Source organism: Nannospalax galili, unplaced genomic scaffold (assembly GCF_000622305.1).
Source record: "Nannospalax galili isolate Female #2095 unplaced genomic scaffold, S.galili_v1.0 scaffold132, whole genome shotgun sequence".
Classification (NCBI taxonomy): Eukaryota; Metazoa; Chordata; class Mammalia; order Rodentia; family Spalacidae; genus Nannospalax; species Nannospalax galili.
In genome coordinates this window covers 2,256,603-2,280,868 of record NW_008332644.1, presented here as the reverse complement: position 1 = coordinate 2,280,868, position 24,266 = coordinate 2,256,603, and the positions used below count along the sequence as shown (strand labels likewise).

The window sequence follows — 24,266 nt, the reverse complement described above, 5'->3', positions numbered from 1 at the left end:
AACACTGGGTACCTCGCTTTACTACCCTGCTAGCTTTTGAAATAAAGTCTCCCACTGACTCTGGAACTTATCAACTGCTAAGTGGACAGGCAGCAAGCCTCAGGGATCTTCCTGCTACACCTCCTCAGTGCAGGGGTCACAGTGCATGCCATCGTGCCAAGTTTTCTTCATGGTGTTGGGGATCAAACTCAGGTTCTCATGCCTGCATGGCGAGAACTTTACTGACCAACCATCTCCCTAGACCCCAAGATTCTAACAAAATAAGAATCTACTCTACGAGGTCCCCACTGTGACATTCAACACGCTAGTGACATCTTTTATCTCTACATAGTGTAATTATTACACAAGTTATTTCCTGACAAAGCCTATTACCAACCCCCCCAAAAAACAACAGTCACCAAGGACATTATAGCTATAAGGGGTGATACATGCCTGTAATTTAGAAGATAGAGGTGGGGGATTACAAGTTTGAGACCAGCCTGGGCCACATTAGACCATTAGACACTAGACACCCTATTCAAAAAAAAAAAAAGGAAGAAAAGAAGGAGATGTGGAGATGTTACAACACCTAGGGCGGAAAACAGATTGCATATTACAGTCTTCAGCCTAATTTTAATGACTATTTGTTTACAAAACTGAGATCTCATGCTTGATAGATAACTGGACAACTTTTTACTTAACATGCCATGAAATACATTTTGACAATAAAAAGTACTTGATATTTATTATTTGGAATTACATGCAACATACAAAATACATAATTAATTAGCTACTAATTCACAGGTGGTCTGACACCTTACTTTCTGGGGGCATATATACACAGATACACACATACACATAAAAATAAAACAAATCTTAAAACAAAAACCTATCTATAAAAGTAGGTGGTAGGCCAGAATTGGCTATGAGGGCTACAGCAATCATGGTCATCCCAGCTCTTTGTACTACAAAGGGGTCTGGAAGCCAAGTTACACGTGGCCTAATGGGCCCAAACAAACTGAAGGGAAGAATTCAAATTCAGGGCCAAGCATGGTGGCACACGCCTTTAATCCCAGCACTCAGGAGGCAGAGGCAGGGGGATCTCTGTGAGTTCAAGGCCAGCCTAGTCTATATAGTGAATTCCAGGCCAGCTGAGGCTACAGGGAGACCCTGTTTCAAAAGATTAAAAAAAAAAAAAATTCAAATTCAATGATTTGGGAAGAGGCATTATCTCTGGTATCAATTATGCTTGAGAAAGCAAACAGCCGGATTATGGTTGGCAGTTTCCTATACTACAAGGGAGACAAGCTGTGGACAGGGCAAAGAGAAGAAAAAAAACCAATGTAGTGATACTCTGGAATCATGAAGTCAACCATTCAGCCTTGAAGTCTGAATGAGCAACACATTTCTATTTAGTTAGTTTAAACCTGGGTTTTTTTGTTTCTTTTGGTGAAAACTATCCTCATAATTGAATATTCTATTAAACTACCCTCTAAAAGAACACACAAATTTATATTTCTATGACAGTAAAAAGAATTATGTGCTTCAGATAACCCAGTCTTAATATATCATTAATCCCCATTTTAAATATGTAAGAAACATCAATGAAGGGTAAAACTGCTGGCCTTTTCATCTTTCTACATCTTACCTTTTTTTCCAGAAGAATTAGTTTAAACAAGATTAAGACCTGCAGAAAGTAAAAAAAAAAAAAAAAGCTGTATAAAAAATAAAACTCAAGCCTACGAGTCACTATTTCCTTTTCTCAAGTATAAGTGCACAGGGTGTGGGGTGTGCACACCCTTAAACCCAACACTGGGGAAAGTATGTGAGTTCTAGGTCAGCCAAGACTACTTAGTGAGACCCTTGCTGAAAAACAAAACAAAAATATAATTGTGTTATATAATATTAAATACTTACAGTGCTTAAAATATATGAGAAGCTATGACCTTGTACTGAGAAATTAACTATTACCTATGTCTTATAAAACTGTGAGAATCATTTCAATCTTTAAGTGAAATAATTTTTTTTGGAAGGAATGGTATCATCTCTGCTTGAAGTACCTACAAACTTTTGAAAGGGCAGAGATCTGGGGCTGGGAAAGTAGCTCAGTTGGTAGATGCTTGCCTAGCAAGCTGGAAGCCCTGTGTTGATTCCCAGCACCATATAAGCTAGACATGATGGTGGTGTACACTCGTAATCTAAGCATCCAGGAAGTGGAAACAAGAGAATCAGAAATTCAAGGTGAGTTCAACGCCAGTCTGGATACAGGAGACTCTATCTTAAAAAAGGAGGGAATGGCCATGGTGGTGCACATCTTTAATCCCACCCAGCACTCAGGAGGTAGAAGGAGGTGGACCTCTGTGAGTTTGAGGTCAGCCTGGTCTACATAGAGAGTTCCAGGCCAGCTGATGCTACAAGGAGGGAGACCCTTTCAAAAAGACCAAAGGGGAAAAAAAAAGAAAAAGGAGGGAATTTATTTATTTATTTATTTATTATTTATTTCTGGAGACTCAGGACATCAACATAGATATATAAATGTTTGATAAATAAATGATGAATGTGTGTATGTCCTAGTCAACATAAGCTTTAATAACAAAGATCATAATCCCTAGCACCAAAAAACAAAAGAGGCAATAACTGCAAAGACAAGAACAAAGAAAAACAAACAACCGTATTCAGCAGGAAGTACTCTGGGAACTTATGACACAAGCACTCTTGACATTTTCTGCTTTGTGCAGTTAGGAGCCCAAACACTGTTTCAGAACAGAAAAACCACAATTATTCTATAAACTGATTTTGATGCTGTTCGTCGAGTTTGTCAGGAAAAGAAACAAAAAAAGAATAGTGTCTCCCATTTTAGTACATTGTAAGTTAACAAGATATCACACCTTATGTCGAAAATGAAGGACAAGATCTCGAGGAGAGAGACCTACAATGTAAACAAAAAAAGTTAACTGTGACTAGTTTTTTGTGGAAAGTTAGGAAGAGAATATTTTTAAAAAGTAAATGAGCCATGCATGGTAGCGCACATCTTTAATCCCAGCACTCAGGAGGCAGAGACAGGCGGATCACTGTGAGACTCAGATCCTGGTCTACATAGTGAGTTTCAGGCCAGCTGGGCCTGCAGGGAGACTCTGTCTCAAAAAACAAAAACTTAATCATAAAGCTTATACTATATTGACAGTCAGTCATTTAAACATGACTTTTGCTCACCACATAATATACTTTTATTTCTGAATCACACTGTCTTTACCAATTTTCCAATCATGTTTCAAATACCACAGAAGAAGAGAAAATAATTTAGAGAAAACATATTCTCAGAATAGGAGCTCTGTATCTAGCTGACTTTATACATAAGACTACAACAGGAAACCACTATTTCAATACTTCATGTTGACATGGGAATTGAGGGAACATAAATCACCATGTCATTACAACTCTTTAACATAAAGAATAGTGAGGATCTCAGATACCAGTGGATATTCTGAGCTACCAAATATGGTACATTTAACAAATCCCAACCTGCAGAGTCAGTGGAGAGCTGAGCAGCTCACTCTCGTCCTCCTTCTCTGTTCTACTGGGAATTGAGCTGGTCAGCATTAATGTCAAGAAAAGAAAAAGTTCCAGTGCTATTCTGAAAAGCTGGAATTCATCACGCACAACCATGACTATTACTACCAGTATGATATGATAATCCATCTCAGCATAAACAATGGCTAAGAAGATATTTGAGGAAGCAAATTTTAACGATTTTAGATTCCATAGAAAGGTTATATAAATATTCAATTATTTGTATAATATTCAATAAAATACGTGTATGCTTAGAACAGCTCTGATCATGAAATTTTATATGTAACTCAGTTAGGGTAAACCAAAAGAAATGCAGATCTATTTCTTCTGACTTGTAAAAGCTACTTACCAAGGTATACTTGAGACCCTTCTAATGAAGTTCCCCCTAGGGACCCATTCATATGTTCATAGAGCTCCTATGAGACAGAGACTGAGTTTAGAACACTGTATTATCATTTTAGACACTAAGTGTTTAGAAACATGATGATCAGAAAAAAGTTGGCGGGTGTATTGTTTCTTCATTGATGTGACAAAACACTCCAACCACTAGCAACTTGGGGAGGAAAGGGTTTATTAGTCTTACATCTCCCAGGTCACAGTTCATCAGGGAGCCCAAGGCAGGAGCTCAGGGCAGAAACCTGGAGTCACGAGCTGGAGTGCAGGCCATGGAGGATCACTGCTTACTGACTTGCTCCCCTGTCTCTGCTCAGCCTGCTTTCTTATGCAACAAAGGCCCACCTGCCCAGGGGAGGTACCACCCACAGTGGGCTGGGCCCTCCCACATCACTTATTAATCAAGAAGATGCCCCATGGACATGGCCACAGGCCAGTCCAATGAAAGCAATTCCCCAATTGAGGCTCCCTCAACCCAAGTGTGTCAAGTTGACACTAAAGCTATCCAGCACAGCAGGTTACTCTGACCTGTACTAAACAACCCAGGTTTCTGAAACCTGCTAGTTTCTAGCACTCATTCCTCTTGTAGACATGAATACTCAGATTATCTGAATGAAAGCAGCAAAAACTACTCAGGGTATTCTCTTTCCATCTCAGAGCTTTCACAGTGGTATAATTTCCTACAATAACTTCCCTTTGCCGCCTCAGTAATTCCTAACTGCCTTTCTCAGTAGTGCCCAGAAGAGATCCATAACTGTGCATCCATAACAAAATGCCAGTCTTGAGAAAAACATGGTATTCCTTTTTCAATAAAATACTAAGAAACTAGAAACCAGGTACTCAAATTTATAGACACCACAGAAAATGACCCATAAGAGAAACAATTAATATTTGTTATTTCTAGTCATTATCTCCTCCAAAAAGACAGTCTGACTAAATTATGTACTTGGGCAGATCTTTCTGGTATTTTAATGTTTAACACAACTAGATTTTTTTCTTTAAGATTTATTCTTGGGGTCTGGAGAAATGGCTTAGTAGTTAAAAGCACTTGCTACTCTTGTAAGAGGCCTTGAGTTCAGTTCCCATTACCCATGTGAGGGGGCTCACAACTCTAACTCCAGCTCCAGGGGAGCCAATGTTAGGCACATGCTCCCACTCCCAATACACACATTAAAAAAGATCAATTTTGGCCGGGCGTGGTGATGCACGCCTTTAATCCCAGCAGTCGGGAGGCAGAGGCAAGTGGATCTCTGTGAGTTCAAGGCCAGCTTGGTCTACATAGTGAGTTCCAGAACAGCTGGGGCTACAGGGAGACCCTGTCTCAAAAAGACCAAAAAAAAAAGATCAATTTTAAAAATTTTATTTATATGTATACGAGCCTTCATGTATGTATGTACTTGTGTGTGGGTGCCCTTAGAGGCCAGAATAGGGCATCAGATTCACTGGAGCTGGAGTTACAGGTGGTTCTAAGTTGTGTCTGACCTGGGTGCTGGGAACCTAATTTGGGTCCTCTGCAAGAGCAGCAAGTGCTCATAACCAGTAAGCCATCTCTCCAGCCCCAAGCAAAGGGATTTATTTATTTATTTATTTATATTTATGGAGACAAGGTCTCACTACGTAGCCCCTGCTGGCCTGGAACTCGCTACGTAGATCATCCCAGGCTGGCTGATATCTTACAGAGTACTGCCTGCCTCTCCCTCCCACAAGCTGAGATTTTTTTTTTGGTCTTTTTGAGACAGGGTCTCCCTGTAGCCCCAGCCGTCCTGGAACTCATTATGTAGACCAGGCTGGCCTTGAACTCACAGAGATCTGCCTGCCTCTGCCTCCCAGTGCTGGGATTAAAGGCGTGCGCCACCACGCCAGGCATAAGCTGAGATTTTAAAGCAATGTCTTTCTTAAGCTAATCAATGACTATATTTCATAGTCCTGAATTCATTCACTTTTAGCAAAACATTTCTTTTTTTAAAAAAAAAAATATTTTCAATGACACAGAGGTCAGAAGAGGGCTTCGGATTCCCCTAGAACTGAAGTTAAGGACAGTTTGTAGCCGCCATGTGAGTGCTGAGAATCCCGGTCCTCTGCAAGAGCAGTCAGTGCTCTTATCCACTGAGCCATCTTTCCAGCCCACAAAACATTTCCAGTGGTAAACTTAGTTACCTTTAAAATGGAAATTTGGGAAAAATCCTTCTCTTCAAAATATGCATGTGTAATGAGTTGAAGTTTTGCTTGAAGTAAGCCATAAAGAGGCTAAAGAAAAAGAGAAATCACCATTAGGTTGATAAAAGTAAACAACAGGAACAAACAAATTCTTCCAACTTTTAAAGATAACAAATTAAAGGAAAGTTAGTTAACTACCAACTTTAGGGCTTCTGTTCACAATGGTAGCTATAGTAACCACCCATTCTCATTCTTTGGTTGCAGGTAAAAAGCTGGCTAGGCAATGTCATGTGATGATTCAGGCTCAGCCATCCTAGGCCTGGCTCCAACCCTCAGCTGCTTAACAAAAGGCCCTTAACCTCCCAGTCCCTGCTCACTAAGCGGAACAGTGAATCTTACATACTGTGTTAGATTTCTAAGATGGAACATATTCATCCTTTCATTTAATGATCTTCTCCAGATGTTTTGTTATATGCCCGTTTTAGGATGCAGAGATATAGATTGATGATAGATAAGTAGGTAGATAGATCTAGATATATATTAAAATAAGCAATATTGGAAGAGTACCCCTCACATTCCTGATACTGTTATTATCACCACCATTAAATTTTCACATACATTACAATGCACTATGAATGTTTCTGACTAAGAAAGCGCTTATCCCCTGAATCTGTTTTAGAGACAGGCATATCTGGATCTTTATTTCTATCATTTAGTAGTCTTAGATATGAGAATTAGATATTGTTTCTCTATTTGTAAAATGAGACAAGTGAAAACATCCCAGTGTTGCTGTGAAGATAAACGTGACACATGAAATGTCGGATAAAGAATGCATACTGACAGAGATAGGACTCGCAGTGCTTCTGTTATTGTAACTGTCCTCTGAAGGAGGATTATTCAGGAAGCCTCTCAGTGTTTATTAATTACAGTATTCCTATGCTTTGGCCAACTAGACCTGTATAAAAAATTAACTGGTATATACTTTTCACGCTACCCTCAAAACTGCATTATAAATGATTATTAAAATTATTATTATATGGTCAGGTGTGGTGGTACAGGCCTTTACATCCAGCACTCAGGACACAAAGGCAAGCAGATCTCGGTGAGGTCAAGGCCAGCCTAGTCTACATAGTGTGTTCCAGGCTAGCCAGGGATATACAGTGAACCTTTCTTAATTATTGCTATAATTATTATAATTATTAAAATAATTATTGTTCTGTTTTTTTTCTCCTCTTTTGCCTCTACTCCCTCATTTGCTTTAGTTAGTAATAAAAGTCCAAATAAATTATATCTTGCAAGTCAATGTACATTAGACAAAGTACATTTAAAATGCTTGTGGATAAAGAAAACTAGGTAATTGCCCAAGAAATAATTATTTTTAAGATTATTTTTATTTGGTGACTAGGCCAATGAAACATTCATTTTGGTTTAGGATAACTGCAGAACGGTTAAGGTGGTAATGATATAAAGAAAACATGATACAGATCTGGACCACTCCCCACAAGAAACTTTGGGGACTCTATTTTACAAGTAGAATTAGGCATTTACGTTACTGATAAGGGTGTCATTATTCCATTCGTTAGTAATAAACGTGGAGTACTGTAAATGACTGAATCATGAGAGTTACAAAACCAAGAAATGTCACTATCCCTCCCTCCCTCCCTCCCTCCCTCGTAGTGCTAGGGAAGAAAACCAGAGTTTTGCACATGATAGTTAAAGGCTCTACCACTGAGCTGCAGTCCAGTAATTTATTTTGTTTTAAAAAATAAAAGTAGCCAGGCATGGTGGCACATGCCTTTAATCCCAGCACTTGGGAGGCAGAGGCAGGTGGATCTCTGAGTTCAAGGTCAGCCTGGTCTACATAATGAGTTCCAGGACAGCTGGGGCTACAGGGAAACCATGTCTCAAAAAGACTAAATAAATAAATAAATAAATAAATAAATAAAGTAATTCAAGCATGGTGGTACATGCTGTAATTCTAGAACTTGGGAAGTGGAGGCAGAAGCTAGGAGTTCAAGGCCATCCTTAGCTATACATACAGTTCCAGGCCAACCGAGCTACATGAGACTCTGTCTTAAAATACAACAAAACAAAACCAATGTTAAAATGGGACTGGTGAGATAGCTCACGGGTAAAGGTACTTGCCACCCTTTGATCCATGACTGATGAATCAAGTTTGATCCCAGAACCCATATAAAGGTAGGAGGAAAGAACTGACTCTACAACGTTGTCCTCTGACCTCCACATGTGTACCATGGCATGCTTACCACCTCTCAATTAAAAAACAGAAATGAGGCTGGGCAAGGTGGCACATGACTTTAATCCCAGCACTCGAAAGACAGAGGCAGGAGGATCTCTGTGAGTTCTAGGCCAGCTCAAAAAAACCAAAAAAAAAAAAAAAAGAAAAAAAAAAAAGAAATGAATGTTTTTATGTGTAATTGTTAATATTATGAACTTGAAAAGATGTGAAAAAGATTATACACTTGTATCTGATCAACTTCTACTGAGAGGAAACAATTCTCAAATATTGATAGCATAGTTCCACCATTACATCACCACTTCTCTCAAATATTCTGAAATGTTAAAGTACATACTAAGGTTAAATCGTTTTCACTGTGACAGTTATGACATTCTGTATCATCAATAAAATTAGAGCAACTGTAGTATTTCAGTTAGTAAATATTATTTATACCACTGTCTTGGCAACAAACAAAACGATAAATGAAATATAACAGCTACTTCACTTTGGTCTAATGTCAACCTCCTTCCCCACAACTGATCAGACTTCCTCCCTCTTACCTCATTACAAAGGAATTCAAGAACCTGACCAGTAGGCCCCTGACCAAAACTAGTAAGTCTTGCTCACAAATCTCTTCTTCTAATAAATTACACCTTTCCCTGAATGTTTTACATGTAAGTTACTAGGTCTCTTACCAGTTTGCTTAAAACACAGACGCTTTTCTGAACCGTCTCTCTGGTGATGTCAGCTTGCCTTACTTTTAATGCCTATTAAAAGTAAACAGTTATTTTCAGAAATATTTTAAGGCACCATTTACAAAACAATTTTCAATATGATAGTAATATTTAAATAGAAAAATTCTTGTAATTCAGTTAAGTTAGAAACTTCACAGTGACTCTCAGATATATCAGTTGAAGAAATGGTCAGCCTGGGATTTCATGCCAGAAACTAGGAACTGGGAATATGACAGGGAAGGGACATCCTTACTCCCAAGAACTTATAGGCTGATGGAAGTGCATTAGGTACAATTCACCACACCCAAATCAACATTCCATGGAAACCAACTAGGACTAGCTGACTGGATTAAAACATAAGACTACTTGTTGTCCCTAAGAAACATACCTAAAATTGAGTGAAAGAATGGAAATCAACCTACCAAGAAAATGGAAGCTTTAAAAAAGCTGCTGTAGCTACTCTAATATCTAATAAAGTAGACTTCAAACCTAAACTAGTCAGAAGGCCATGGCAGAAGTGTTGTGAACTGATGTTCAAATTTACTTCCAGACGCATTGCCTCTCATGCTTAGTAATGCTCCTGAAAATGCTGAGGTATTCTGCTTTTATACATTTAATTATCCCACTGCTGTTTAATTCTATTTTGATCTTGATGCCTTTGCTCTTTCATTACTTATTATGTAAACTCAATATATGACAATAGAAATAATGTATAAACAACAACAACAAAAAGAGATAACCAATCCTGGAGGCCCTGGGGGGAAAAGGAGTCCTTACTCATTCTAAGAGGGAGTACAAACTGCCAGTAGCTTGCCCTAGCTCACTCACTACCCCCACACTTTTTTTTTTTTTTCCTTTTATGGTGTAGTAAGCACTATAACCAAAAGCACTGGGGAGGACTGAATTTATCTGGGGAGGAAATGATTTATTTGGCTGACACTTCCAGGTCACAATCCATCACTGAATCCATGGAGGAATGCTGCTTACCTTGCCCCCAGGCTCATATTCAGCAACTTTTCTTACACAGCCCAGGCCCACCAGCCCAGGGAAGATATTGCTCACAGTGGGCTGGGCGCTCCTACATCATTCAGAAAACAAGAAAATGTCCCACAGACATGCCCACAAGCTATCTGATCAAGGCACTCCCGTACTGAGACTCCTTCAAATAATTCAGGGCCCTGGTGACAGATGAAGCTAACTACAGACAGCCATTCTAGATACCAGTAGGGAGGTTCCCAAACAGTAAAAATTGGGGACTGGAGTGATGGCTCATCAATTAAGAGCACATACTGCTCTTGTGGAGCAAGAATCCATATCTGGTGGCTCATAACACCTGTAACTCCAGCTCCAGGGGATCTGATATCCTCATCTGGTCTCTTGAGAGTACCTGTACATATTACATACCAATACACATATAGACACACAATTAAAATATTAAAATAAATCTAAAATAATGAAAACAACAAACACTCTGAAAATTGAATACCCAGCTACACCACTCCTGAGTCTATACTCAAAGCAGTCTGGGGCTTACACAGATGTCTACCTCCACACCCACCCTTATTACACAGATGCCTACCTGTACACCTGTCTTCATTACACAGACGTCTACCTGCACACTCATCCTCATTACACAGATGTCTACCTGCATACCCAACCTTACTACACAGATGCCTACCTGCATATCCACTCTTACTGCTGTTCTGTTCATAGCAGCTAGGGAATGGAGTCAGTCCAGATGTCCATGAACAGTTAAGTGCATAGTAAAAATGTGGTACATATACACAGCAGGATTTATTCAGTTGTAAAGTAAAACGAAATCATGCTATTTTCAGGAAAATGAATGGAACTGGAAATTACCTTAAATAAAGTATCCTAGACCCAGAAGGAAAAATATTGCATATTTTCTCTCTTATGTGAATCCTAAATCTTAACTTTTTTAAACATTAAAAAATTTTTCATTATTTTTTTTTATGCGTATGTGTATTGCCTGCATGTGTGTAAGTGCACCTGTGCCGTGCAATGCCCGTAGAGGTCAGAGAGGACATGAGATCCTTGGGAACTGGCATTATAGACAGTTGTTATCTGCCAAGGGAGTTCTGGGAATCGAATGCAGGTCCTCTGCAAGAGCAGCAGTGCTCTTAACTGCTGAGCCATCTCTTCAGCCCCCTTAAATTTTAATTTTTATTTATGTGTATGTATATAGGCACAGGGCAAATAAAAAGGGGACCAGGGGAGAGTCTTGAGAGGGATGGGAAAAAAAGGAGCATACACGTGACATAGAAGTAGAAAAGAGGCTGGAAATGGGGAAAGGGACCAGTGGGAAGGAACAGGGGCTGAAGGAGGGAGGTGCAGGAAAAAGATCAACAAAAACAAAATACAGACCCAGAACCCCTGGTGAAGCCCACTGCTCTATCCACTAATTCTAAAAAGAAATAAAATGGATTTTAAAAAAACCCTGCTAGGTGTGGTGGCACATACCTTTAATCCCAGCACTCAGGAGGCAGAGGCAGGTGGATCTCTGTGGGTTCAAGGCCAGCCTGGTCTACACAGCAAGTTCCAGGCCAGTTGAGGCTATAGGGAGACCCTGTCTCAAAAAGACCAAAAAAGAAAGAAAGGAAAACCACCATCATCACCACCAGAAAGCCTCTGTGATGATCACATGATATGGCATCTTTGGCTTTAGATCCAGTTCTTCACTTACTAACATTAGCTGCTAAGCCCCATGTTCTGGGGTCTATGCTTCAAGGGCTGTTTCAGGAAAGCTAACTACTTCGAGTGCCCTATAATTTACACCTGTAGTTTACAACAAATGTCTTAAATGGTTCAGTTAAAAACCAAACCAAACCAAAACCTTCCAACAAATCCACAGGCAAATGTGGCAGAACAGTACGAATTGCTGAAATAGGTTGCGTGCACACAGGCATTCACTGTATCATTCTTTTAATTTACCTAAATATGTGAATTTTTCATTATAAAAAACAGTGTAGCTTAGAAGCCAGCCATGAAAAGGAGGAACATCTGCATTGGTCTATGAGGCGAGGACTTTCTGGGAATGAACCATCTTGCCTAACCTTATAACCAAAGTTAATCTTATGTTTTGAGACCACAGAACAGTATTCTGTCTACGTCTCTACTGTGCAATCAGCTTATTTAAATCTAATTAGCCTTTAGAAATGACGTGAACAGTTTTTCCAGGTCTTGGGCTCTTGTAATCAACTTTTACAAGCTGAGCTAAACATATAGCTTTGATCTTAGATTATGTCCCCTATGTCTCCCTCAAGATCTTTTTCTGTCCGAGGCCCAGATTAGCGTGTGTGTGCATGTGTATTCTGAAAATATCTCTGGAAGCAGCAATGTTGAAAGCAAGGAATTATCCACCTCTGTGAAATAGGTGCAACTAGATTGGTAACACCTGTGGCTTTGAATGCTGTTCTGGGTCAGCAGGGTCAGAAAGGCATATTCTTCCATGATAAGACAGAGTTCCTCATCTCCTTTCCCTATGATGTTGGATGTTCTGTTTAAATTTTTTAAAAAAAGAGAGAGAAAGGAAGAGAGCGAGAGACTGCCTTTTGTTGGAGGAAGAGCTCCAGAGAAATCAGAAGGAACAGTTCTGAGAACAGACCAGGCTCACCCTGGCTTTAACAACCCAATAGTTAGGCTGCCTTTGTTCAGGAACCACATTGTGGCACCTGTTGAAAGGGTATGTGATTAGCAACACCATAGTAAATCGGGTATTAAGCAGGCAGAATAATCAAAATCTTAGAAAAAATTAAAATAACTTGTGAGCAGTAGAATGGCCTAGAACTACTGAACTTTCTGACCCCACCTCAAAAGCTGGGATTACAGGCATGTGACCATGCTTGACTAGTAACTTGTACTACTTCTATAATGCTGTTTTTAAAAAAAGAAAGAGGCCTCCTGGTGCTTACCACAGGCTGTGTTTTTACACTGACTGTACAGAAAGAGGAAGCAGAGGAAACCTGCCCCATATACACCCCAGCCCAGGCCACTATGCCTGGTCTATATTATGAATGGGGAAACATGGATTTAAAAAAAGAAAGGAAAGAAAGACCCACACATCACCATAACCCCATTTTTCTAAGTTAATACAATTTTATAAGACTCCAACACTGGCCCAGACCAAACCAAAGAGGTTTAATCATGAGGAACTGAGCTTTGGTTGGTTGTGGGAAACCGTGAAGACAGGTACAGAATTAACTTACCAACAGGCTGATTGACTAGGGCTGTGGCAAACTAGGTTGATTTCTAAGCCTTGTTTTTCTAATGCTGTCTAATCATACCACTTGCGGGAAGTCTCAGAATGTACTCTGCTTCTACCAATATGTGAACTGTTTTGTATTGTTTTTGTATAGTAAAACTTTACTAGATTTAATCTGGCAATTTTCCTTTAACACTACTGCTGTGGTTTGGGCAAGTGTGCCCCACTTATAAATAAAGGCCCAGGTATTAAAGGGTTGGTTACCAGCCTGTGATGCTATTGGGAGGCAGTGAGGTCTTTAAGATGTAGGTCTCTAGCTTAGCTTAAGTTAGATCACTGAAAGTCCTTGAAAGGGAACAAGGACCCTGGCCCTCCCTTTGTCACTTCTGCTAAGAACTCCTGCCTCACCTCAGCTCTAAGGGTTACAAGACCAAGTGACCATAGTTCAAAATCTCTGAAACTATTAAACTCAAACTTTTCTTCCTTCCAAGTTGATCATCTCTGATATTTTGTGACAGTGGCAGAAAACACACTAACATAAGTACCAAACACTAGAAAATGTACAATCACATAATCATAGCCACAAATGTCAATGATAAAACATAAGTATGAATAAATTGGTACTACTGGAGTAACAGTTGCAAATCTTCTAAAAATAAATGTGACACTATAGGCACCATATAAAAGATAAAGACTGATTCCCTAAATGACCAACTCCTAAGGTTCTAGAAGCTTTTTCCTGCTGTTGCTCACTATTAACCATCATACCTTGGCTTCAATTTGTCGATAGCAGGAGATACCATATACTGTGGCTCCATTTCCATTTCTGGGTGGCAAGTGAAAAAACACAGTATCTAAGGAATACAAAGAAAAACATAAATACTGAGGAAAATTAACCTTATTCATGAACAATGAAATGTGAAGCTATAATGCAGTCATTAACACAAAGATGACGGTGAACCCAGGAACCCAGGCCATACTTCTCTCCAGTACCACAGCCACTGGTTCTTAGAATTGCTCTCTATGTTTCACTATGTGTTCATCACAAAACCTAAGTGGCTCAAGTGTAACAGGTCAAACTAAGTGTGCAATTACAGAAACTACTTTATATGCAGGGATTGTTCCAGATTTAAAAACATAAAGTCATAAATACCAATGGCAACATGTGAATCTTGAGTGGCTCCAAGAAATTCTGGGGAAACTGGGGAAATGCGAACATAGGTTGATGGAGATGGTAGTATGGATTTACTGTTAAATTTCTACTGCGATAATAGGACTGGATGTCACTGGGGAATGACTGCGTTCTCAGGAGGTGCATGTGCTCAAGTAATGACAGGTCAAGGGTCTGTCACTATTTCCAAATGACTTTAGAACAGTATATGCAAACCTGAACACATACACAAATATGAAGAAAACTTGTAGAATATATACTATAATCTTGTTTGTTTGTCTGGTTTTGAGACAGGATCTCACTATGTGGCCCTAACTAGTCTGAAACTCATCACATAGACCAGGCTGGCCTCCAAAAAAAAAAAAAAATCACACAGGTTAGCCTGCCTCTAATGTGTGCCACCATACCCGGGAGAAAATCCACTATAATCTTAATTTAACTTTTCCATTAGGTTGAAAGTTGCCATAATAAAAGTTAGAAGAAAATATATTTTCTGAGGTTACAAACCCTGTATTAAAATATATTTTAAAGCCAGGCATGATGGTGCATGTCTTTAATCCCAGCACTCTAGAGGCAGAGGCAAGATCTCTGTGAGATGGAGGCCAGCCTGGGATACATAGCAAGTCCCAGGCCAGCAGGGGCTACAGGGAGATCCTGGCTCAAAAACAGACAAATTTATTTCAACTGCACGCTAACATTTATTATATAAGGAAATTATTAAATACTGTATTAGGAAAACAAGTAATCAAGCTAAGTTCAATGTAATTTAATTGAGGTAAAATAGTCCTTTATTAAGTCTGGCAAGAACTCTTTCAAATGATAGAAGACTCAGTGCAAACTTCAGCACTCTTCTCTGAGGATATAAACTCTCTTCATGCAAGCAAGCAACTCTGCAAGCACAGCCGTGAGAGTCACAGCTGCAGAGTTGAGGAGACATCTCACAGTGTCTTAAGGGCACTGGAGGGCCAACCAAGAAGTGTGGAGCTGGAGCTTCCATAGATGTGCAGCTGCGCAGCACTGTTTGGTTTCTGTAGAGCAGAGCCCCAAGCAGAACTGCCATGCTCCCAGGGGCAGCCGTCCTGTCTGGCTAAGCCCAAGAGTTCCTGGCAGGAGGGAGGCCAAGTGTCACTTCCATGGCCAATGGAAGCCTAGCACTCTCTGGAGGCTCTCTGGAGTGTGATCAGTCATATCCAAACAGCACATAAATATTTTACAATCACAACGGGCCCCAAAACTTTTATTTACCAAGGTAGTCAAGACTTTTAAGATGTCATGGTAACATTTTTCAAAAACTACATCCAATTATTGCTCCACTATTTAACTACATACCTTCCTGATAGTTGTGTGCACCATCTGGTAAGGCAAGGAAAGGCAAGTACTTCCATTCTTCAGGTAAAGTGTGGCTGTCGTGTCCCTCTCCTGGAATCAGCGGTGGGTAAGAGAATTCAACCTAAAATGGTAAAGACTGTTAGCTAAAAGGAAGACTCTGATCCTGACAGGCAGTGATGCTTTCCAATCCTGGATAATTGACGTAGGGATAAACCACACCCGTTGATGCCATTTGAGATTATCTGCAAACATGGCATAGAGGAAAAAATAGCAAAAGAAGGAAAGGTTCATAACCCCCCCCTCCTGATTTAAAGGCTCTAGCTGTAACTCAGAATGCTGCCTACTCATAAAACAGAAGTTTGGATACTACATACACGTCAAGAACTCTGTGTGCTAGTTAAGGTTGACTTGGTGCAGTGTTTACAACAGTTGTGTTTTGCTTTCTTTTTGAAGTGGCCTGAACTTCAAACAGCCAACTCTGTTAACACACTCACGAACTGCAGTCTGCCTGCGCTGTACTGGCAGGGTTCCGGAACGCTTGTGTCTTGCTGGCATACTTGCTATCAACAGATATTTGTACTTGAAAACTGATGAATTTGCTAATCATGTCCAACAGTTTAGCTCTTCTCTATTTGTACACATACAATTTTCATGGCTACATGGTATTTCTTTGTTTAGTCACTCCTCTTGTTGAACATTTTACATTTTTACAGCTTGAAGTAGCTATTACTCAAGTGTGGTATAATAAAAATGCATATATTTGGTCTTAGGATCTGCTCTTACAACAAAGCTCCTAAAATCCTTGGCACTTCCTGTGTGATAATTTATAATGAGCCCCAATACCTGAGCTTATACTAATAAGGTAAGTCCTAGGTAGCTTTAGGATGAGGGCTGGTCATCAGAAAGACCCTGCCTTGATTGGAAGGAGGGAACTTTCAAGCCTAACCTTTGATCTCTGGAGAGAACCTAAAGATTGAATTCAATAACCAATGGCCAATGTGTTAATCAATCATACTTATGTAATCAGACCTTTTGCCCCTCAACAGCAGGGCTCAGTGAGCTTGCAGGTTAAGAGCATGAAGATTCAGGAGAGCAGCATGCTGGAGAGGGAGTGCAAGCTTCCTGCTTCTCCATACCCTCCTCTTCACCTGGCCATCTCTGAGATGAAGGTTGCAGGGACCTTGGAATTTGTAGCTAAACTGGACAGAAGTGTGATTTGTAAACAGGCAGTCTTCTGGGGCTGTGGCCTTAAACTGTGTGTGTGTGGGGGTTGATGCTAACTCTGGGTAGTTAGTGTCACAACAGGTCAGAATTATATGACTCTAAGATCATATATGGACATTAAGTTCCCAGAGATTAATAAACATTCACACTGATCATTACCCATTAGTGATCGAAGAACATCTCTTGGTAGGGCATTACACACTATTGTGAAAGATCCCCTTAAAGGATAAATTTCTAGTATCACTCTTTAAACCAATATTCATGTGGCCAAATCTACCCTGATTTCAATTATTTACACATTTATTACAAAGACAAGGAAAAGGACAATGGCTGGTTCTAAAAGGTGAAAACAGGGCTGGAGAGATGGCTCAGTGGTTAAGAACACTGGCTGTTCTTGCAGAAGACCTGGGTTCAAATCCCGGCACCCACATGGCAGCTAACAACTGTCCCTAACTCCAGTTCCAGGGGATTCAACAGCCTCTTCTGTCCTCCTCTGGCATTGCATGACACGGATGCACTTACCTACATGCAGGCAATACACATAAAATAAATAAATTTTTAAAAAAGGTGAAAACAGAATAGGTTTTCTAATCACAAGGGATGATGTTTTTCATTTTCTTTTTTTTTTTCTAAACTCAATTATACTAAATGCTAAGTAACTATGTAGGAAAGAGTGGTTTATGTTTGTCCTTGAGGCACAGAAACAACAACCAGATGTGAATTGGAGATAAGACTCAGCAGGTAAAGGTACTTGCTGCCAAGCCTGACAATCTAAGTTCAATCCCTGGACCCCCCACACTAGAACACTGACAGGGACAAGTTTTTCTCTGGCCTCCACAAGTGTACTGCAGGGCTTGTAGTCTCTACCCAAAAAATAAGTTAAAATGTAATAATTTAAAAATCACCAGGTGGCCCTTTTCAATAGGATAAAAGTGATTGCTGTGCAAATCTGACAACCCTGAGTTTGATCTAGAGCCCATGGTAGGAGAGAACCAACTCTCAAAGGTTGTCCTCTGCCCTCCACATGAATGCCAAGGCACCTATGTACCTACAAGCACAGACAGACACACACACACAAATAATAAATGAAATAAAACAAAACAAAAGCAAGTTAGATTCTATTTTATCTTCAGAAAAAAAGAACAAAATTTGAATATGGTGCTAGACTCTGACAGTAGAGGTGGGAGTTCAGAACTTAAGTCTTCTTTGGCTACATAGTTAAGTTCTAGACCAGCCTGGGCTATATTACATAAGATTCTGGGGTTTTTGTTTTTAATATTTTATTTATTTTTTCATTCATTTATTTATATTTTATGTATATGAGTGTATTGCCTCCATGTAGGTAAGTGTACCCATGTCATGCAATACCCACGGAGGACACAAGAGACTGTCTGATCCCCTGGAGTTACAGACAGTTGTTAGCTGCCATGTGGGTGCTGGGATTCGAACTTGGGTCTTCTGCAAGAACAGTCAGAGTTCTTAACTGCTGAGCCATCTCTCCAGCCCTTGCTTTTGTTTAAGACTGAGAAAACAAAAAGGAAAAACTAGAACACTAAATACATGATTCTTACTTTCTATGTTTTACTTTTTCTTTTTTAAAAAAATTTATTATTTTTATTTTATGTGTATGAATGTATTGCCTACATGTATGTAGGTGCACCCATGTTGTGCAATGCCCTCAGAGGTCAGAAGAGGGCATTGGATTCCCCTGGAGCTAGAGTTACGGATGGTTGTCAGCCGCCATGTGGGTGCTGGGAATGAACCCAGGGTCCTCTGCAAAAACAGCCAGAGCTCTTAACTGCTGAGCCATCTCTCCAATCCCCACTTTTTACTTTCTAATGATGCAGTATCTATTCTGCTGATAAACAGGAGCCAAACCATCAGACACAAGTCGAACACCTTATCCACAGGCAGTCACCACACAGCATGGCTGACCAAGGAGCTTCCTGGAGCTGCTCTGCCTCTCTGCTCCTCTTCTGGGGACCCAGACTGGTTTTTTTGTGACTCAAATGTGGACAGCATTTCTTTACAGTCACAGCATTTTAGGCACTGAAGTTAAGGCTCTGTCACATGTTTCCATTTAATACAAACAAATAAAATACAAAAACACACAAACAAGGCTGCCGGTTAACACGTGCCTAGAAAATGTGAAACCCTGTGTCTCATCTCTAGCACCATAAAAACAAAACGAGAGCCCCCTGCCGTAGTCCAGCTTCGGGATTCCTAGAACCTGAGTGGAAAGGGTAGGGGATTAAGGAAGAAAGACACAGAACAGCTGGGATCAGGAGGACCTGTAGGCTGACTGCCAGGCAGGCACTTTACTGCAGAATCACAATGCTTTTATACCTAGTTTCAAAGCAGGAAGTCTTATTACTATAGAAGTTTTTACACAGAACTACAGGTTTCTTTGAGCCATCCAGTTTCAACAATCAGTTTCATTAATCATAATGTATTTGCATTAGCAGCACTGAAGCAGAACTTCTAAGACAGATATACACTTGGAGACAGGTTACTGGGGACCGAACTGTACAGGTTCAGGCCCAGATCATCCAGGCCTTGCCATTTCCTGTTGGCTGTTCTGGAGGTGAACTACCTACCTGCACCTGGCAGCCCTGAGCAGGCAGCTCCCAACAACCCCTTCCACAGGAGAGTTCTCTACCAGATCACCTAAGTGTGGTGCTTGGAATGAAGGGCCTAAGGTTTAGTGGTCAATGTATTTACCAGTCCAGTATTGATGTAAAAGTTTTAAATAAAGAATAGACACTGTGGGGTTGGAGAGATGGCTCAGCAGTTAAGGGCCCTGACTGCTCTTGGAGAAGACCTGGGGTTGGTTCCCAGTACCCACATGGGCACTAACAACCATCAGTAACTACTCCAATTCCAGGGGATCTGATGCCTCCTTCTAACCTTCTTGGGCACTGCACAAGTACTTATATACACACAGGTGATACACTCATACACATAGGGAAAAAAAATAGACACCATGGACAGGAACACAACGGGTAAATTCTCAGAATCACATGTCTAAGGGAAATGGGGTCTTTTTAAAACAAAATATTTTATGTGTATTGCCTGCATGTATGTGAGTGCACCCGTGTCACACAATGCTGCGGAGGTTAGAAGAGGGCTTTGGATTCCCCTGGAACTGGAGTTAAGGATGGTTCGTAGCCGCCATGTGGGTGCTGGGAATTGAACCCGGGTCCTCTGCAAGAGCAGTCAGTGCTCTTAACCGCTGACCCATCTCTCCACCCCCTGGAAAATGGGGTCTTTTAAGTTACTTGGCCTTGTCTCCTGGACCATTTCTGTGGGGTTGTATTAGAATAGTATGTGAAGGCAGCTCACTATTTTGAGGTATTTAATTTTAATCTTTTTGGAGACAGGGTCTCAACTATATAGCACTGGCTGGCCTATAACTGTGTAGACTAGGCTAGCCTGGAAGTCACAGAGATCTGCCCACCTCTTGCTGGGATTAAAGGTGGGCACCACCACACCCAACTGCTTACACTTTTTGTTTTTTAATTTTGCATATCTATATCTCTTCAATGAGGGTGCAGGGAGGTGTCTGTGGGAAGTGACCCAGGCTGCGGCAGTCTGAGAACCAGTGAAGAGAAGCACTTTTCCGAGGAAAGGATAGAGTTGGTGGAAAGGTTTCTGATTTGTAGAAGATCTGAGGGGGAAGAGGTTTCAAGAGATCTGAAGGTCTGAGGCTGGAGGCACCAATTAGATGGCGTGAAGCAGGACAGAGGGAAAATGAAGAGGACATAGAAAGGAAAAGGAGCCTCTCTGGAATCTGCTTAAAGTTTGCAACTCAGAGTAAAGAATTCCAACTCTATTATATTTGAAGCTTACAGTCTAACTTCAAGATCCACCAAAGTCCATATATATGGCCTCTAGGAAGACAAGACACTAAGGGCATTTCCTTGACAAGCCCACACCCACTCTTAGGTGTCTACTCTCCCTGTTCTACACCCTTGTCTCTGTAATAACCCCTGCTTAGCTCTATAGTAAAATCCATCAATAAAGTCCAACACTGTTGAAAAAAAAAGAAACCCCTTCTTCTTTTCTGACAAAATCAAACACTGAAGTTTCACATTTTTCTCTCAATGGTTTTTGCTTCTAAGTCCCTTAACAAGCCAGCTACTGCAGAACCACTGGCACTCTTCAACTTCACTACAAAGTTGGCAACAACTCACTGTATTTTCAACTGATTTCTGAAAGTTTGTGTTTATCAATGGCTCAATATATTCTACAGAATAGCTTCATGAGCACACTGAAGTCCCCAAAAATGGTTTTTAAAAAGTCTGTTGTAAAATTAAGAAAAACCAGTCTTAGTTTAAGCATTGTCAAAAAAAAAAAAAAAGCTACTGTCTGTAATCCCAACATTTAGGAGGCTGAAGCAAGAGGATTTTAAGTTCAAAACCTGAGTTACACAGTGAGATGCTGTCTGAAAAAAAAAAAAAAAAAAAAAAAAAAAAAAAAACACTGAAGTCTTTAGAAGTGGGAAAAATTCACAAAAGATAAAGCTCGACTAGCCTAGGTAGTTACTAGGTCATCAACATAGGTGTGTCAGAAAGCTGGGCTTATTCGACGTCCAGGGTATTAGGGTTCCAAACAGCAGCAGCTTCCCCCCTCCCCAACAGGGACCTATGGACTTTTGGAGCCTGAAAAAGGGAACTGCGCTGATAAGCACCTTGGCCTTTGAAGTCAAGGGAAACAAACTCTGCTGAGAAGCAGCCTGCCTTTCCTCTGATCAATGCTTTTTAGAAGCTGTTTAACACAGCAGCTTTTCCCTTATAAGAGGAAAAAAGTAAACACTTCCAGACTCAGATCCTGCCTGGCAGAATGAATGGAGCCAGGTTTACAAACCCTGCTTTTCCTGCTTCCCCCTGCTTGATTTTTTCCCCCCAAACTTCCCCCCCTTCTGCACCCTGAAGCCCCCGTATATAAGTCCCAGCTCACAACCTGTGGGCTCACATCTTTCCCTTCCCCGAGGAAAACGTGTCCCCTGAGAAATAAAGCTGTATCCCGCTGAGAGTTCGATAGTTCTCCACCCCAACGTTTTACCTATCAAATGGTGCCAAAACCCAGCTCTTACTTCAAGGGACCTCTAAACAGCAAAGTCATCATGCTTAACCACAAAGCACTGTTTAAAACAAAGGCATAATTTACCTCAAGTCACCTGAGTTAAAAAGTTGCAATATGGGATTTCTGAGGCCAGCAAGATGGCTCAGCAGGTAAAGGTGCTGCAGCTCAGTCCATGAGCTGACTTTGATCCTGAGAGTCACACAGTGGGAGGAAATTACACAGGATCTGATGGCACCTGACAAACTAGTTAAAAAGAACACTATTATCTGTAACAATGTTTCTAAGACTTATGCATGCAACACACACTTTCCAAAACATGAAAGGAAATTGTATTTTTTTCTTTTTGCAGTAATAGGGGATTGAACCCTGGGCTTTGTGCATGCTAGGCAATCACTCTCCCACAGAGCATATCCCCACCCCTTGTTGTTTTGGGGAAACAAAACAAAGCAAAACAACCAACCGATTTTCATGGTCATGTAATAATAAAATATCTGGTGGAAGAACCGTGAAGGAAAAACTGCTATTTCAATTTGCTGGTCTGAGTGGTGATGCCGTACTGGTCTCCTGACTTCTGGCACAACATTTACTTTACATAACCAGTCACTTTTGATATCTGTGCTGAAATCAAAAGCCAGAAAGGCAAAGAAACGCCATGCTGGGTGCGACTTCAGTCCCATGCGTTTTCTCTTAAGATCTGTTGTTCAATTTTCTCTAATCTCTATGTAGCACTACATAGTTTTCTTTCTAGAAACATATACTACCAATAAAAATAAGGACGAACACACAGCAAATCTTTACTTCAAATGACAACCAAAATTAAGAAACCTTATTCTTTCTCCTATCAATACAGGGATTTTCTTCTTTTTCCATCCAGTATAGTTCTGAAATGAACTTCTAGATTGTTATTCACCCCGAAGGCCTTCTAGTGTTACTGGAGATTGAACACATGGCACCGGAAGCAAGGTTACTTCCGACTCCGGGACTGTTTTGTAGTACGATCTCACCCAGATTATTTTACGGCCTCCGAGTTTTGTAACTTCACCTACATCCAAGGAAAGTTCTAAGCAACTATTGAGCACAGAGCTATAGGTAGGTGCAAATTGCTAACTCTTACCACAGAGAATAACGCTACTTTCTCAGTGTCTTTCTATAGCATTTTTATCTGAGGATCAAGTCTTTTTTGAGACAGGGTCTTGCTAAGTAGCCTAACTGGCTTCCAACTGGAGGCAATCATCCTGCCTCAGCCTCCAGAGGCCGGGACTGCAGATGGGAGCCAGCACTTGCGGCTTTCTTCGTCTTTCCTCTTCCTTGACTACTTTTCTGCGGTCCTACCGAGCTGCACTGCAACTAGGAAGTCTTGTAAATGTTACTTTCTGCGGAGGGCAGGAGCTCCGGCGCTGCACCACCTGCTAGCAGCAAGCCATCAGGGGTTTACAGCTGCATCCACCAAGGCTTATGACATCACTGCCTTCCAGCGTTTGCTCAGACGCCGAGGAACCGTGCTTACGTCACGCCTCTGTCGTATACACACACACCGGTAGCTGTTAAGCGTCAGCGGGGTCCGCTGTGCTGCGAAGGCCACCTACCCTAGGCACCCGCCCGGCCCAACCCGGGGAGGGGCGGGCCGGCCGACTGGCGGCTCCCCGAGTACACAAAGGCAGTGTAAACCCAGCACCGAAGCCCGGTCCTGCAGACCGACCAGCCCGCCCTCACCTGGCAGCCCTTCTTGTGGTGAAAGCCGACCACCACAATGTGCAGGACCGGCCCCCGCGGGCCGCCATCTCCCTCGCGCCGGGCCTTGTCCATGGGCGAGCCGACGCAGGCCGCACACCGACGCCAACCGCCCAGGCGGGCCGACTACAGCGGTCCTGAGGCGCCGAGGGCCGGGCCTTGGGTTGTCAGCCAGAGCGCCGCCCGAAGGCCGCCGAGGCGGACGCCCGCGAGCACCTCGCGCAGCTCCGCACAGCCTTGCCGGGTACCGCGCTGCTTCCTACATCCGCTTCCGCAATTTTCCGGCTGTTGACAGACGCTGCCACCGCCTCCGGAGGGGCGGGGTGAGACCTCGGGGGCCAAGTCTGCACAAGGGGCAGGACAAGAGGCGGACGGGCCGGGGCCTGAGGGGCGGGAGGGCGGGGCCTACAGGACGCGCGAGACTACGGGAGG

At 41.5% G+C, this 24,266-nt stretch overlaps 1 protein-coding gene and 1 non-coding gene across 5 annotated transcripts in view; one reads left to right on the top strand and one right to left on the bottom strand.

Moving 5' to 3' along the window:
• Avl9 (AVL9 cell migration associated) overlaps nucleotides 1–24,137 on the bottom strand; it is a 71,161-nt gene extending 47,024 nt beyond the window's left edge. For 2 of the 4 annotated variants that reach the window (XR_003848642.1, XM_029560857.1), the window contains exons 1-8: nucleotides 23,817–24,137; nucleotides 15,795–15,915; nucleotides 14,063–14,148; nucleotides 9,034–9,105; nucleotides 6,100–6,189; nucleotides 3,899–3,965; nucleotides 2,868–2,908; nucleotides 1,628–1,666 (exon numbers count right to left, since the gene is read on the bottom strand). Coding sequence is in view for 3 of the 4 variants with exons in the window: in XM_029560857.1 (XP_029416717.1) it covers nucleotides 1,628–1,666; nucleotides 2,868–2,908; nucleotides 3,899–3,965; nucleotides 6,100–6,189; nucleotides 9,034–9,105; nucleotides 14,063–14,148; nucleotides 15,795–15,915; nucleotides 23,817–23,909 (609 nt within the window). In the remaining variant the exon portion in view is untranslated. The remainder of the gene's footprint in view (nucleotides 1–1,627; nucleotides 1,667–2,867; nucleotides 2,909–3,898; nucleotides 3,966–6,099; nucleotides 6,190–9,033; nucleotides 9,106–14,062; nucleotides 14,149–15,794; nucleotides 15,916–23,816) is intronic. The other 2 variants (XM_008827536.3, XM_029560856.1) reach the window with 2 other exon arrangements.
• Nucleotides 12,988–13,120, top strand: LOC115069370. The gene has a single exon (XR_003848655.1). It is a non-coding gene; the product is annotated as a small nucleolar RNA SNORA51 (small nucleolar RNA).
• Nucleotides 24,138–24,266: the final 129 nt, after the last annotated feature.